Source organism: Lepus europaeus, chromosome 2 (genome assembly GCF_033115175.1).
Source record: "Lepus europaeus isolate LE1 chromosome 2, mLepTim1.pri, whole genome shotgun sequence".
NCBI classification, from domain to species: domain Eukaryota; kingdom Metazoa; phylum Chordata; class Mammalia; order Lagomorpha; family Leporidae; genus Lepus; species Lepus europaeus.
Genome location: NC_084828.1, coordinates 77,457,067 through 77,472,435, shown reverse-complemented (window position 1 = coordinate 77,472,435; position 15,369 = coordinate 77,457,067). Strand labels below are relative to the sequence as shown.

General features: G+C 37.3%; 1 protein-coding gene across 4 annotated transcripts in view; it reads right to left on the bottom strand.

The window, feature by feature from the left end:
* STXBP5L (syntaxin binding protein 5L) overlaps nucleotides 1–15,369 on the bottom strand; it is a 443,316-nt gene that overhangs the window by 309,117 nt on the left and 118,830 nt on the right. For 3 of the 4 annotated variants that reach the window (XM_062208715.1, XM_062208727.1, XM_062208721.1), the window contains exons 4-5: nucleotides 9,154–9,235; nucleotides 5,651–5,751 (exon numbers count right to left, since the gene is read on the bottom strand). In XM_062208715.1, the coding sequence (XP_062064699.1) occupies nucleotides 5,651–5,751; nucleotides 9,154–9,235 (183 nt within the window). The remainder of the gene's footprint in view (nucleotides 1–5,650; nucleotides 5,752–9,153; nucleotides 9,236–15,369) is intronic. The other variant, XM_062208733.1, reaches the window with a different exon arrangement.

Sequence of the window (15,369 nt, the reverse complement as noted above, 5' to 3'; positions counted from 1 at the left end):
AACAAAAGCAGTGTTAAGAGGAAAGTTTACAGCAATAGGTGCCTACATCAAGAAATTGGAAAGGCACCAAATAGATGAGCTTTCAAGTCATCTCAAGGATCTAGAAAATCTGCAGCAAACCAAACCCAAACCCAGTAGGAGAAGAGAAATAATTAAAATCAAAGAAGAAATCAACAGGATTGAATCCAAAAAAAAATTACAAAAAATCAGCCAAACAAAGAGCTGGTTTTTTGAAAAAATAAACAAAATTGACACCCCATTGGCCCAACTAACTAAAAAAAGAAGAGAAAAGACCCAAATCAATAGGATCAGAGATGAAAAGGGAAATGTAACAACAGACACCACAGAAATAAAAAGAATCATCAGAAATTACTACAAGGACGTGTATGCCAGCAAACAGGGAAATCTTTCAGAAACGGATAGATTCCTAGACACATGCAACCTACCTAAATTGAGCCAGGAAGACATAGAAAACCTAAACAGACCCATAACTGACACAGAAATTGGAACAGTAATAAAGGCCCTCCCAACAAAGAAAAGCCCAGGACCAGATGGATTCACTGCTGAGTTCTACCAGACATTTAGAGAAGAACTAACTCTAATTCTTCTCAAACTATTCAGAACAATCGAAAAAGAGGCAATCCTCCCAAATTCTTTCTTTGAAGCCAGCATCACCTTAATTCCTCAGCCAGAAAAAGATGCAGCATTAAAGAGAATTACAGACCAATATCCATGATGAACATAGATGCAAAAGTACTCAATAAAATTCTGGCCAATAGAATGCAGCAACACATCAGAAAGATCATCTACCCAGACCAAGTGGGATTTATCCCTGGTATGCAGGGATGGTTCAACGTTCTCAAAACAATCAACGTAATACACTACATTAACAGACTGCAGAAGTAAAACCATATGATTTTTCCAGCCTTTCACTTTCAGTCTATATGCATCTTTGTTGGAAAGATGTGTTTCTTGTAAGCAGCAAATAGATGGGTTTTGTTCCTTAACCCAGTCAGCAAATCTGTGTCTTTTAACTGGACAGTTCAGGCTATTAACGTTCAATGTGACTACTGATAAGGAGTAACTTTGCCCTGCCATTTGCCAAAGATATTTTCTAATATATGGTTTGAGATTCCTTTGATCTTTTGCTGTGAGGTTTCCTTCCCTTACCTTCTTTCCTATTGATGACCGTGTCTGTGTTTCTATGTGTAACACATCTTTAAGCATCTCTTGCAGGGCTGGACAAGTGGCGACAAATTATTTCAATTTCTGTTTGCTGTGAAAGGTCTTTATTTCACCTTCATTCACAAATGAGAGCTTTGCAGGATATAATATTCTGGGCTGGCAGTTTTTCTCTCTTAGCACCTGGGCTATGTCTCGCCATTCTCTCCTAGCTTGTAGGGTTTCTGATAAGAAGTCAGCTGTGAGTCTAATTGGAGATCCTCTGAGAGTAATCTGGCGTTTCTCTCTTGCACATTTTAAGATCTTTTCTTTATGTTTCACTGTGGTGAGTTTAATTACAACGTGCTGTGGTGAGGATCTCTTTTGGTCATGTTTATTAGGGGTTCTATGAGCTTCCTGTACTAGGATGTCTGTGTCCTTCTCCAAACCTGGGAAATTTTCTGCTAGTATCTCACTGAAAATGCCTTCTAATCCTTTCTCCCTTTCCATGCCTTCAGGAACTCTTAGAACCCTAATGTTGGGTTTTTAATAGTATCCTGTAGATTCCCAACAATATTTTTTAGATTTCTAATTTCCTCTTCTTTTCTTTGGTTTGACTGTATACTTTCCTTTTCTCTGTCTTCTAAGTCCGATATTCTCTCTTCTGCTTCACCCATTCTGTTTTTAAGGCTCTTTAATGTGTTGGTCATTTGATCTATTGAGTTCTTCATTTCATTGATTTCTCATCACTATCACAGTTTCTTGTTCTACTAGTTGTTTCATTTCATTTTGATTCCTCCTTAAGATTTCATTTTCACGAGAGAGATTTTCTATCTTGTCCATTAAGGATTTCTAGTTCAAGAATTTGTTTTTGAGAACTTCTTAATGTTCTTATCAATTTTTTGAGATCCACTTCTTGCATTTCTTCTATCTCATCATATTCATAATCTTGAATTGGGGTGTCTTTTTCATTTGGGGGCGTCTTAGTGTCTTCCTTGTTCTTGTTACCTTGGTTTCTGCGTTTGTTGTTTGGCATATTAGAGATATTCTTTGGTTTCTTCGCTGTGGTATTTTTTCTAGTTATGACTCTAGATTAATTGGACTGTCTGTTTTTGATAGATCATTAGAGGCTGTGATGGGTATAGCCAGAGAGCTCTGGTTCTTCAGGTTTAAGGGTGTGCCAAAGGTGACTCACCCAGATTGTGCTCTCGCTCGCTCACACTCTCTCTGGAAATCATTACTATCAATAAATTCCTCAAGATAGCCAGGACATTCCTTCAACACTACAATTGTGGAAGGGTCAACCATTCACTATGAACACTATGAATTTACTGTGCAGAATCTGAACTACAAAAAGCATTAAAACAAATGAAAACATTGTTCCAAGAGATAGAGACACAGATTATCAATATGGTAAAATGAGTAGGTAATATTTTTAGTGGTAAAGAAAAAAGAATAATAAAATTATAGAATTATCTGAAAATTTTCAAGATCTTTAAATTTCTGCTATATTACTATTATATTTCTGCTATATTAAAATAAAATATATAGGGGTCGGCGCTGTGGGTGTAGTGGATAAAGCCGCTGCCTGCAGTGCCAGCATCCCATATCGGCACCGGTTCAAGTCCCGGCTGCTCCACTTCCCATCCAGCTAACTGCAGTGGCCTGGGAAGGCAGCAGAATATGGCCTAAGTCTTTGGGCCCCTGCACCCACATGGGAGACCCAGAAGAAGCTCCTGGCTCCTTGCTTTGGATCAGCACAGTTCTAGTCGTTGCAGCCAATTGGGGAGTGAACTATTGGATGGAAGACCCCTCTCTGCCTCTCCTTCTCTGTGTAACTCTGACTTTCAAATAAATAAATAAATCTTTTAAAAAATAAAATAAAATAACCAAAGTTATATATAATCTGAAGAATGAAGTCTCATCAAATATTAGTTCCCCTTCTCAAAAAATACTGGTTATAAAAAGATTTCCACTGATGCTGAATCCTAAAATGCTGAAATATAATATGGATATTACTCAGAGTATTGAAGTTTTATGATTTAGAAGGTATACTATACACATGGAAAGAAAAGGAAAAAGCTAGAAATACATGAAAAGATGTCTGTAAAGCTGCCATCCTTCTTTATCACCATATCTATATTAACAGATTTACTTCATTCAACACTGCTCATATGGTGATGAGATTCCTTATCAATCACTAAAATTCAGTAAGATAAAATAAGCACTATCTTGAGCCCTAGGCCAATGGGAGCTTGCTTCCATTATTCAGCCTCAGCTTTAATGGTACTTGCTGATCATACAGATCTGCTTTTCCGTGATTTCCCTTTGGTTGCTAATAACAAATCTTACTTCCATTCACTGTAAAGAGTTTTATTGGGCCGGTGCCGCGGCTCAATAGGCTAATCCTCCACCTTGCGGCGCCGGCACACCGGGTTCTAGTCCCAGTCGGGGCACCAGATTCTGTCCCAGTTGCCCCTCTCCGGGCCAGCTCTCTGATGTGGCCCACGAGTGCAGTGGAGGATGGCCCAAGTGCTTGGGCCCTGCACCCCATGGGAGACCAGGATAAGCACCTGGCTCCTGCCGGATCAGCGTGGTGCGCCAGCCGCAGCACATCAGCCGTGGCGGCCATTGGAGGGTGAACCAACGGCAAAAGGAAGACCTTTCTCTGTCTCTCTCTCTCACTGTCCACTCTGCCTGTCAAAAAAATTTAAAAAAGAGTTTTATTGTTTCCCACATAATAACCAATTTATTTTATACAGATAATTACATTATAAATTTTACTTCACCTATAGGTAGATTGTTAAAGTTAATGCATGTAATGTTCTAGTCTGGTTGAATCCAATATTAAAAACATGGAAATTTATTCCAAATAAATCTAGTAACATTTTCATACACATTCATATAATTTACTCTTATCAATCATTAATATTTAGTTCTCTTCTTTAAAAGGGAATCTGAATAGTGACCAAATTTTTTTTTAACAATGTTCATCTTGGATGTTTAGTGTCACTTGATAATAACACTTTTTTCATATCTAACTTCTGTCTCAGTATTTTTAGTATTAATTTTTTTTTTGACAGGCAGAGTGGATAGTGAGAGAGAGAGAGGGAGAGACAGAGAGAAAGGTCTTCCTTTTTGCCATTGGTTCACCCTCCAATGGCCGCTGTGGCCAGCACATCGCGCTGATCTGAAGCCAGGAGCCAGGTGCTTCTCCTGGTCTCCCATGTGGGTGCAGGTGCCCAAGCACTTGGGCCATCCTCCACTGCCTTCCCGGGCCATAGCAGAGAGCTGGCCTGGAAGAGGGGCAACCGGGACAGAACCGGTGCCCCAACCGGGACTAGAAACCGGTGTGCCAGTGCTGCAAGGTGGAGGATTAGCCTGTTAAGCCACGGCACTGGCCAGTATTAAAAATATTTAAGAGGGGCTGTTCTGTGGCATAGCAGGTAAGGCTGCTGCTTGCAGTGCCGGCATCCCATATGGGCACCGGTTCAAGTCCCAGCTGCTCCACTTCCAATCCAGCTCTCTGATATGGCCTGGGAAAGCAGTAGAAGATGGCCATAGTCCTTGGGCCCTTGCACCCACATGGGAGACCTGGACAAAGCTCCTGACTCCTGGCTTCAGATCAATGCAGCTCCACTGCAGCCATCTGGGGAGTGAACCAGCAGATGGGAAGATCTCTCTCTCGCTCTCTCGCTCTGCATCTCTCTGCCTCTCTGTAACTCTGCCTTTCAAATAAATACATCTTCAAAAAATTATTTAAGAAAAAATATTCAAGGGGCTGGCACTGTGGTATAGTAGATTAAGCAACCTTTTGTTATGATGGCATCTCATATCAGTACTCAAAGTACTGGTTCGAGTACCAGCTGCTCCACTTCCAATCCAGCTTTCTGCTAAATGCGCCTGGGTAGGGAGCAAAAGTTGGCCCAAGTGGGTCCCTGCCACCCATGCAGAAGCCTAGGATGGAGTTCCTGGTTCCTGGCTTTGGCCTGGCCCAGACCTGGCTATCAGGGACATTTGGGGAGTGAACCAGTAGATGGAAGATGCATCTCGCTCTACCTCTGTCTCTGTCTCTTTCTCTGTGTCTTTGCTTTTCAAATAAATAAGTCTTTTATAAACTATTTAAACAAAAGTGTTAAAGTATAGGTGGTAACTGTCATGATCAAAAGATGTAAAAATACATTCATTTATTATTTACTTGATCTTAAAATTCTAGGTCTGGATTTTCAGTACCCTAGCTTAGGGAAAGATGCTATTGCTGAAATGCTGATTTATACTAGAACAAAAAGCTTAGATATTCCCTATTAGCAGATGACTTAAACTATACCAATTACACATTTTCTATTAAAATAAACTATTATAACAGAAGAAACATTAAATTATTTCTGACCTCAGATTATGGGAAAGTAACTGTTAAGTTAACATTAAATTGACATAGAAATAATTTTTCTATGTACATTAAGATACTGTTTAATTGATATGTTCTTACCGTTCTCGGTTAAATTTAAGAGAATGAAGAATAGCTGGCCTTTTTTGTCTAAGGTTCCACAAATGAAGTGTATCATCTGAACTTGCACTGACCAAAGCACCCTGGTACAAAAGGAAGACAAAGTAAGTGTACAATTATTTATAGAAGCAAAAACAATATTAATTTACTGAATTTTCCAGAGTTAACTGTATTTATGTAACCTAGACATACAAAAAAGGACAACTGCATATAATTCAATCCATAAGGCTAAGAATATGGAAAATAGAATAAGCAAGAAAGCTATTGTATATGGATGACCAGGAAGAATATCCATTAATACAGAGTCATTTTGACCATTAAAGGGTTTTTGATATTTTTTGAGGAAAGATAAAACATTTTTTATTTATTTTATTCACACTATACTACATAGCTTTACAGAGAAATAAATACCAACTCAGTTTTACAAACTGAAAACAGGTCATATGAAAAGTCTCCTTTATAAGAATTTTCTGCAAAGTTAGCAAATAAATATTCTTCCTAAAAGGCAGATTTGTTTCATACCAAGAAGCTCCACCTATCATAAAGGAAAACATCTGTCATAAAACATTTTTCCAACTAGAATTCAGTATAACTATAAAATAATACCAAGCTTCTTTTTATACAGTGCCACCAAATACAAATGAATTCTATTACAGATACAACAATGTTTTCTACCTGTGAAGAAATCACAGAAACAGATAACTAGCTGCTAAGTATGACTTTATATATATGGGTAAACTATTTCACTGAACATGTCAGAACTTTCACCATAACAATAATTTCCTAGCTAAAAATGACAATCCAATCCGTGACCTATGACAGAACTTAAAGCTATTCTACTATACTGAAACTATCATCTAAATGTGATCTTGCTATTCATATTTCCCAAAGTACTTAGGAAACTGCTTTCATAGACTATTACTTTCATCACTGACATAAAAACAATTATCCCATTTATATGCTAGGAGGAACTAGACTGAAATTCCCAGCATATACTTCTTTAAGAGTTAAAAAGACAGAAGACAGGAATCTAAATTCAGTTGTGTAACAATTCCTAAGCCAGAAATGCATATGTATTCTATTATGGTTCTCTTTATATTGTGTACCTGAGATTAATCCATAAAAATATTTTTAAGCTTGTATAATTTATGTTTATTTTAAATGCATGAATAATATAAGTACTAAATATATATTAAATATATAAAAAGTAATAGACATATTCATTTAACATGAAGTTAGATAATTTCATACCATGCAACAAAATGTACTTTTGTACATGCTGTCCAAATTTTTGTACTTGTTTGCTTTTTTAACTTGTTAACTGGATTTATGTTTTCTATATACAAATAGAAACTTATTAGATACCTTGGACACACTTAATGTGGTATATATAATCAATTTTTTGATATATAAATCTTACTGCTTTCATTTCTCAGAGGTAGAATTTCACTTGGTAAGGACAAAACATGACATAAAAATTAATAAAACTTTCTGTAGAGTAGATAGTTATCTGCTATACAAAAGATATAATATGCCAAAGGCAATGGAATTAAAAATAAAGCACATATATTCAACAATATCTGAGGAAATACCTGAATCAAACAAGGAAGGAGCTTAGTGTTACTTCTATGATAGAACTTATCACTGGAGGGAAGTAAACAAGACCACTGAGCATAACAGTATCAACAGAGACCAGACACACGCCAGACAGTACCTCAGTAGAATGCCTAGGAATCATTTATATAAGCAAAGTGAACCTAACAGTAACACTATTTATTAAGATCTGTAAAAAGATTTCCAACTGTGAATAAAAATATCAGTTATGGGGTCAGAAACCAAGAAATTTGGGAAAATGTACACAAATATAATGTGAGGTGTCTCAAGGGGAATACTTCTGAACAGAACCTGAAAGCAGCACAAGAAGGCTGAAGGCTTATCTTTATTCTCACTTTAGCAGGAGAGAGGCAACTTTGGGAACCTGAAGACAACTCTCAGAGTATCAAGCCCAGAGCAAATGACATGCCAGCCAGTATACCTCTATGCAGAAGCAAAAAGGCTGAGGTACCTCAACCAGAAACTACAGAGTACCACTGAGATCTCACAAAGGTTGGCATTTGATAATAATTACTAGTTACTACAATAAACTATTTTTGGAAAAATATCTTTTTGGTGCCATATATTAAGTGTGTTTTCAAGGTGATATAAGTTTATCAGCAGAATCTCAGAGCTTTCTGGGAAAACTTTTAAATCAAGTAAAGTAAAAAGTGAATATCTGCCAAAATGACAGTTTTTTCTTGCCTCAGGTAAATCTGACATGAAGTTCTATGAGCCACTTAAAGTTTTTAATTCCTAGAAAGACATGTGGATATAAATATTGCTATATGAAAATTTGTGCTAAGACTAAATAAAAGATCATCCTCAGGCCATAAGAAAATAGTGAAACATTTTTTTTCAAGGTACTGAATTCAATCTTCCAAGTGCCTGAATGTGGCATGGCACAAACTATTGAAGCATTTTCGTGTTGACTGCCTCACTTAACACACTCCAAAATCCACTCTAAAAATCTGAGTCAATAAGGGTCTAACCAGCCTTCAACCAATGAAGATCTGTAACCTTTCTGACCTTGATAAATATATATTTTGTTTCTAGACACTTTCTCATCACATGGTTCATAAAAATTAGGGGTAAAGAATTAATTGTCAAAATACCAGTAAAAACATAAATACAAATATCTGTATCAACAAGCATATATGAAGATAAAAGATAATGTCTGTACAAATAAAACAGCCCATAAGTAAGTAAATAAAATATTATTTCATCAAAGATTAAAAAAAACACGAAGTTTGCAATAGCTTATAAAACTTAAGTTTGTGGGAGAAGAGTAGGTGGAAGGAAAATAGAAAGGCTAGTGAAGTTATAAGTTTTCTATAAGTCATTTAAATAACCAAAATATGCTATACAGTCATAAAATAAATTTTTGCAGTAACCTTTTTCTTTTAAAATTTTATAAATTGAGAAAGGTAGGGGTATAATCTCTTTTACAAAAAATGTGACAATGAATAATTACATAATTTAAGCAATTAGAGTATTTAAAGGATTGCATCAATTGTAGGTTGAATAGCCCTAATGGAAATCCAAATTGAAGCTTTAACAGTGCTGACATGACACTACAGTGAAAAATTCCATACCTGAGTTCATGTAAGGAGTCACAGTCAAAAATTCAGGCACCCTGAAAGTATTATATAAAATTACCCCCCAGGCTATGTGTACAAGGTGTATACAAAATATAAATCAATTCTGTGTTTGGATTTGGTTTTTGTCCCCAAGATGTCTTGTTAGTTATATGTAAATATGCCAACATCTGAGAAAACTTAAAAGATTAAATACTTCTATTTACAAGGATTTTGGTTAAGGGATATTTATCCTGAACCACAATGTGTATGTGTGTGCGTGTTTGTTTTAAATAGTCACAAATACATCCTTACCTCATTGATCAAGAATTGGAGTTGTAGAACAGCTGCACCACTTTCATGTTGGCAATAACAATCAACACCAGGTCTCCCAAGTCTAATGTAATAAAAGTCAAGGAGTCTAACATTTTAATTAGTGTCCATATTCATGAGTAAAGGAGATACTTATTTACCAACTAACATTTGTGCTTATCTTTATTTTTGTAAAAAAATCTTAGCACCAGTTGATGGAAATTAAATTATACATTATTTAATTATTGTATACACATTAATATATTAATTATGTTTACAACTCCAGAAGTTTGAAAATGAATGATAGTAAGGAACTGAAAGGGAATAGTTTCCTTTCCATGCTGTAAAAGAATTGGAAGTCTAGACATATCTCACCTTATTTAAAATTCATTTAACTCATTATATATTCCTTTGAAAAAAACAAATTCAAAATTAGTCTCTTCCCTCCCCCTCCTCCTTTCCCTCCCCCTTGCTCTCCATTTCATCTCTCAAATAAATAAGATGAGTCTTTAAAAAAAATGAGTCACTAAGATTTTAGTTTAAAATTGAAATCATAATAGTAAAAACAAGACTTGGGTAACTATGTTGATAATCTTGGTATATACAAAACTAAACTCATGGATTATAAGGAAATATTTACATATTTGAATGCATTAAAATGTAAAATTTTACATGGAAAAACACCATAAATAAGATAAAAGAAATAAATACTAGGAAATAGGAGGATATTATTAAGAGTCATTACGTATTATGAAGAAAGTTAAGGCCGGCGCCGCGGCTCACTAGGCTAATCCTCCGCCTAGCGGCGCCGGCACACCGGGTTCTAGTCCCGGTCGGGGCACCGATCCTGTCCCGGTTGCCCCTCTTCCAGGCCAGCTCTCTGCTGTGGCCAGGGAGTGCAGTGGAGGATGGCCCAAGTGCTTGGGCCCTGCACCCCATGGGAGACCAGGAGAAGCACCTGGCTCCTGCCATTGGATCAGTGCGGTGCGCCGGCCGCAGCGCGCCAACCGCGGCGGCCATTGGAGGGTGAACCAACGGCAAAGGAAGACCTTTCTCTCTGTCTCTCTCTCACTGTCCACTCTGCCTGTCAAAAATTAAAAAAAAAAAAAAGAAAGTTAAATAACATACAAAGAAGACCGAGAAAAAAATAAAGGAGAAGGGACAAAAATTAGAAGACATCATGGAATAATATTTAATTACATGTTCTATATCAAATGACATAATACAAAGGTATTTCCAAAAGCTCATGGAAAACAGAATGGCACAGTAAATTTAATTTGGTGCCAAAAATTGAAATTCATGCACATTTTAATATGCATTTTCCATGAAATTTTTTAAAGTTTTTTTTTTTAATTTATTTGAAAGGCAGAGTTAGAGAGAGAGAAAGAGACAGACAGACAGATCTGCCATTCATGGGTTTGTTCCTCAAAATAGCCACAATGGTTGGGGTTAATCCAGGCTGAAGCCAAGTGCCAGAAACTCCTTCTAGCTCTCCCATGTGGGTGACAGAGCTCAAGCACTCTGGCTATCATGTACTGCCTTTTCAGGCACATTCGCAGAGAGTCGGATCAGAAGTGAAGCGGTGGGGCCAGTGCTGTGGTGTAGTGGGTAAAGCTGCTGCCTGTGGTGCTGGCATCCCATGTGGGCACCGGTTCAAGTCCCGGCTGCTCCACTTCCAATCCAGCTCTCTGCTCTGGCCTAGGAAAGCAGTGGATTTTGGCCCAAGTCCCTGGGACGCTGCACCCACGTGGGAGACCCAGAGGAAGCTCCTGGTTCCTAGCTTCACAGTGGCCAGCTCTGGCAATTGTGGCCAACTGGAGAGTGAACCAGCGGATGAAAACCTGTCTCTGTCTCTCTCTCTCTCTCTCTCTCTCTCTCTCTCTCTCTCTCTGCCTCTCCTTCTCTGTATAACTCTGACTTTCAAATAAATAAATAAGCCTTAAAAAGAAAAAAAAAAAGAAAAAAGAAGTGAAGCAGCCAAACTCTAATCCACACTCATATAGGATGCTGGAGAGGTAGGCAGCAGCTCAACATGCTGTGCCACAGTGTCAGCCCTCAAATTTTTGAAATTTCATTAGCATGTGTTTCTAAAACTTCTGTACCAATATAACCTTTTAATTCCATTTTCAATGAACTTTTTGAGGTATTCTTACATATATTTTCATTTAACATTTTTTCCCTTCCACAATGATATACATTACATGAGAGCTATAAGAGATAAATATAGGTTGGACTTACCCTCCCCACTAAATATTTAAATATTTGGACAAAAGTTGTGTAACAACAATCTTCAGATATTACATACCAGGTACAGATAAAGATAACCCCTAAAAGATGACAACTATAAATAGGACATGATTGTCCCAGAAACTTTCCAGGCTGCAGCACAGGGAGGAGGAACATAGATGGAATCCATCAGGATCACTGAGTTGAAGAGAAAGAACTAAGAGGCTAGGGAGGCCAAATACATTTAGAGTCCACAAGGCATGGTAGCAAACAAGAAAAGTGACACATCCTTCCTCCAGAGATCTGAAGGAGGAGTTCCCTTGAATCCTTAGCTAAGTACTGATCTAGGAATAGGTTTGAGCAAACTACCCAAGACTTGGGAAAGAGCAAACTAAAAAGTAAACAATATCTTCCTTGAAGAATGAACCAAGACAAAAGTCAAACAACTTCTTTCACGAAGAAAAAAACAAACAACAGCAAAAGAGAACAAAACCAGGAGAAAGAAGTTTACACTGGGGCAGGAATCTTTCATGTTCCCAACAGCTACAGTGAAAACCTTTAAAATTTATCCATTATGCCATATACTAAGGAGAAACTCACATAAATACTGGGGGAAATTTATTCATAGAAAAAAGGCAGGGTTCCAAGATGGCAGAAGAACCACAGGATAGTTTGACCTTGTGGTGTGAAATTAATGTTTAAAAAGGGGAGAAAGTACACAGGTAGGATAGAGGTACAGGTTACTATCAAATGACCCAACATAGGGGTCTTAGGAGGCCCTGAAGGTGTGGAGAGAAAGGTTTAGAAGGCCTTCTCTGTTTAATAACAGAAAACTTCCCTAATTTGGAGAAAGAAAGGGACATCCAAGTACAGGAAGTACATAGAACTCCCAATATACATGACCAGAAAAGATCTTCACCATGACACATTGTAGAAAAACTCTCCATAGTAAAACTTAAAAAAATTCTAAAATGTATATGAGAAATGCCAGATTAGATTCAGAGGAACTCCAATTAGACTCATAGTGGACTTCTCATCAGAAACCCATGAGAGAATGGCAAGATACATCCCAAGTCTTAAGAGAAAAAAAACTATCAACCCAGAGTACTGTACCCTGCAAAGCTCTCATTTATAACTGAAGGTGAAATAAAGACCTTCCATAACAAACAGAAATTGAAAGAATCTGCAACCACCTGTCCAGCCTTACAAAAAATGATTAAGGATGTTATACAGACAGAAATAGGGTCATCACTAGGAAAGAAGGTGAAGGCAGAAAAACTCCCAGTAAAAGTAAAAGGAAATACAAAGTAAAAAATAGGAATACTTATGGAAAAATGGCAGAGCCTAGTCATTACTTATCAATAGTCACCTTGAATGTAAATGGCCTCAGTTCTCCAGTTAAAAGACACAAACTGGCTGGATGGATTAAAAAAGAAAACCTATCTATTTGCTGCCTACAAGAAACACATCCCACTAACAATGTACTCAGACTGAAAATGAAAGGATGGAAAAAGAATCCATGCTAACAGAAAGTAAAAAAAAAAAAAGCTGGTGTAGCTATCCTAATATCAGACAAAACAGACTAACACAAAAACTGTCAAGAGAGAAAAAGAAGGGCATTATGCAATGATTAAAGGAGCAATAGCAATTCAACAAGAAGAATTGACTATAATAAATATATATGCACCTAATCACAAGGTACCAGGATATTTAAAAGAAATGTTAATGGATTTAAAGGGAGACATAGACACACATACAATAGTAACAGGGGATTTCAATACTCCACTTTCAGCACTGGTCAGATAAACCAGACAGAAAATCAATAAAGAAACAACAGAGTTAATGGAAACTACAGACCAAATGGACCTAACAGGTATCTATAGAGCTTTCCATCCTATTGCTGTTGCCGAATACACGTTCTTCTCACCAGTGCGTGGAACTTTCTCTAGGATTGACCAAATGCTAGGCCATAAAGCAAGTCTCAGCAAATTCCAAAAAAATCAATATCATACAGAGCGCCTTATCGGACCACAATGGAATGAGGTTGGTAATCAACAACTCAGCAATTTCCAGAACATATGCAAGCAAACAGGGGCCAGTGCCATGGCATAACAGGTAAAGCCACCTTCTGCAGTGCTGGCAGCCCATATGGGCAGTGGTTCGAGACCCAGCTGCTGCTCTCTGATTCAGCAATTTGCTACAGCCTGGGAAAGCAGTAGAAGATGGCCCAAGTTCTTGGGCCCCTGCACCTGCACAGGAAACCCTGAGGAAGCCTCTGGCTCTTGCTTTCGAATCAGCCAAGCTGTGGCCATTACAGTCATTTGGGGAGTGAACCAGCACATGGAAGATTTCTTTCTGTCTCTGCCTCTCTGTAACTCTGCCTTTCAAATAAAATAAATAAATCTTAAAAAAATGAAGAAAGAAATAGAAAATACAAACAAATGGAAAAATCTTCCATGTTCATGGATTGGAAGAACCAATATCATCAAAATGTGCATAGTACCTAAAGCAATATACAGATTCAATGTTATACCAATCAAAATACCGAAGACATTCTTCTCAGATATAGAAAAAATGATGCTGAAATTCTTATGGAAACACAATAGACCCTGAATAGATAAAGCAATCTTATACAACAAAAACAAAGCCAGAGGCATCACAATAGCAGGTTTCAAGACATACTACAGGGCAGTTATATTCAAAACAGCTTGGTACTGTTACAAAAACATATGGATAGATAAATGGAACAGAATAGAAACTCCAGAAATCAATCAATGCTTCTACAACCAACTTATCTTTGGCCAAGGAGCTAAAATCAATCCCTAGAGTAAGGACGTCTTTTTAAAATGGTGCTTGGAAAACTGGATCACCACATGCAGAAGCATGAAGGAAGACCCCTACCTTACTTCTTTCATTAAAACCCACTAAAAATGGACCAAAGACCTAAATCTAGGACCTGATACCATCAAATTATTATAGAACATTGGGGAAACTCTACAAGACATAAGCATAGAAAAACAGTTCTTCCAAAAGACCTCAGAGGCACAGGCAATCAAAGCTGAAATCAACAAATGGGATTACATCAAAATGAGAAGCTCTTGTACTGAAAAAGAAACAATCAGCCAAGTGAACAGGCAACTGACAGAATGGGAGAAAATATTTGCAAACTATACAACCAATAAAGGATTAACAATCAGAATATATAGAGATAAAGAAACTCAACAACAAAACAAACAACCCAATGAAGAAATGGGCAAATGACTTAAACAATCATTTTTCAAAAGAGGAAGAATGCTTAGGATCACTGGCCATAAGAGAAATGCAAATCAAAACCACAATAAAGTTATACCTCACCCCCGTTAGAATGGTTTTCATAAAGAAATCAACAAACAACAAATGCTGGCAAGAATGTGGGGGAAAAGGTACCCTTATCCATTGTTGCTAAGAATGTTAGCTAGTAAAGCCACCATGGAAGACAGTATGGCGATACCTCAGAAACCAGAATATAGACCTACAGTATGACCCAGCCATTTCACAGCCATTTCATACCCAAGGGAAATGAAATCAGCATATGAAAGAGCTATCTGTACCTCCATGTTTATTGCAGCTCAAGTCACAATAGCAGACCTGGAATCAACCCAAATACCCATAAACTGAAGACTGGATAAAGAAATTATGGGATATTTGTACCATGGAATACTACACAGCAGTTAAATGAAATCTGGTCATTTGCAACAAAACGGATTAAACTGGAAATCATGATACCTAATGAAATAAGCCAGTCCCAAAAGGATAAATACTGTATGTTCTCCCTGAACTGTGATAATAGAGCACCTACAAGGTAACCTGTAGATTGAAACTGACACTTTGAGAAGCAATGACTTTGAACAGCCCTTGCCTTGACTGGTGAAGAACAGTTTTGGGTTTTTTTCCTTTTTCATTTATTTTACTTATCTTTTTTCTTTCATACTAATCATTGAACTCTTAACATAG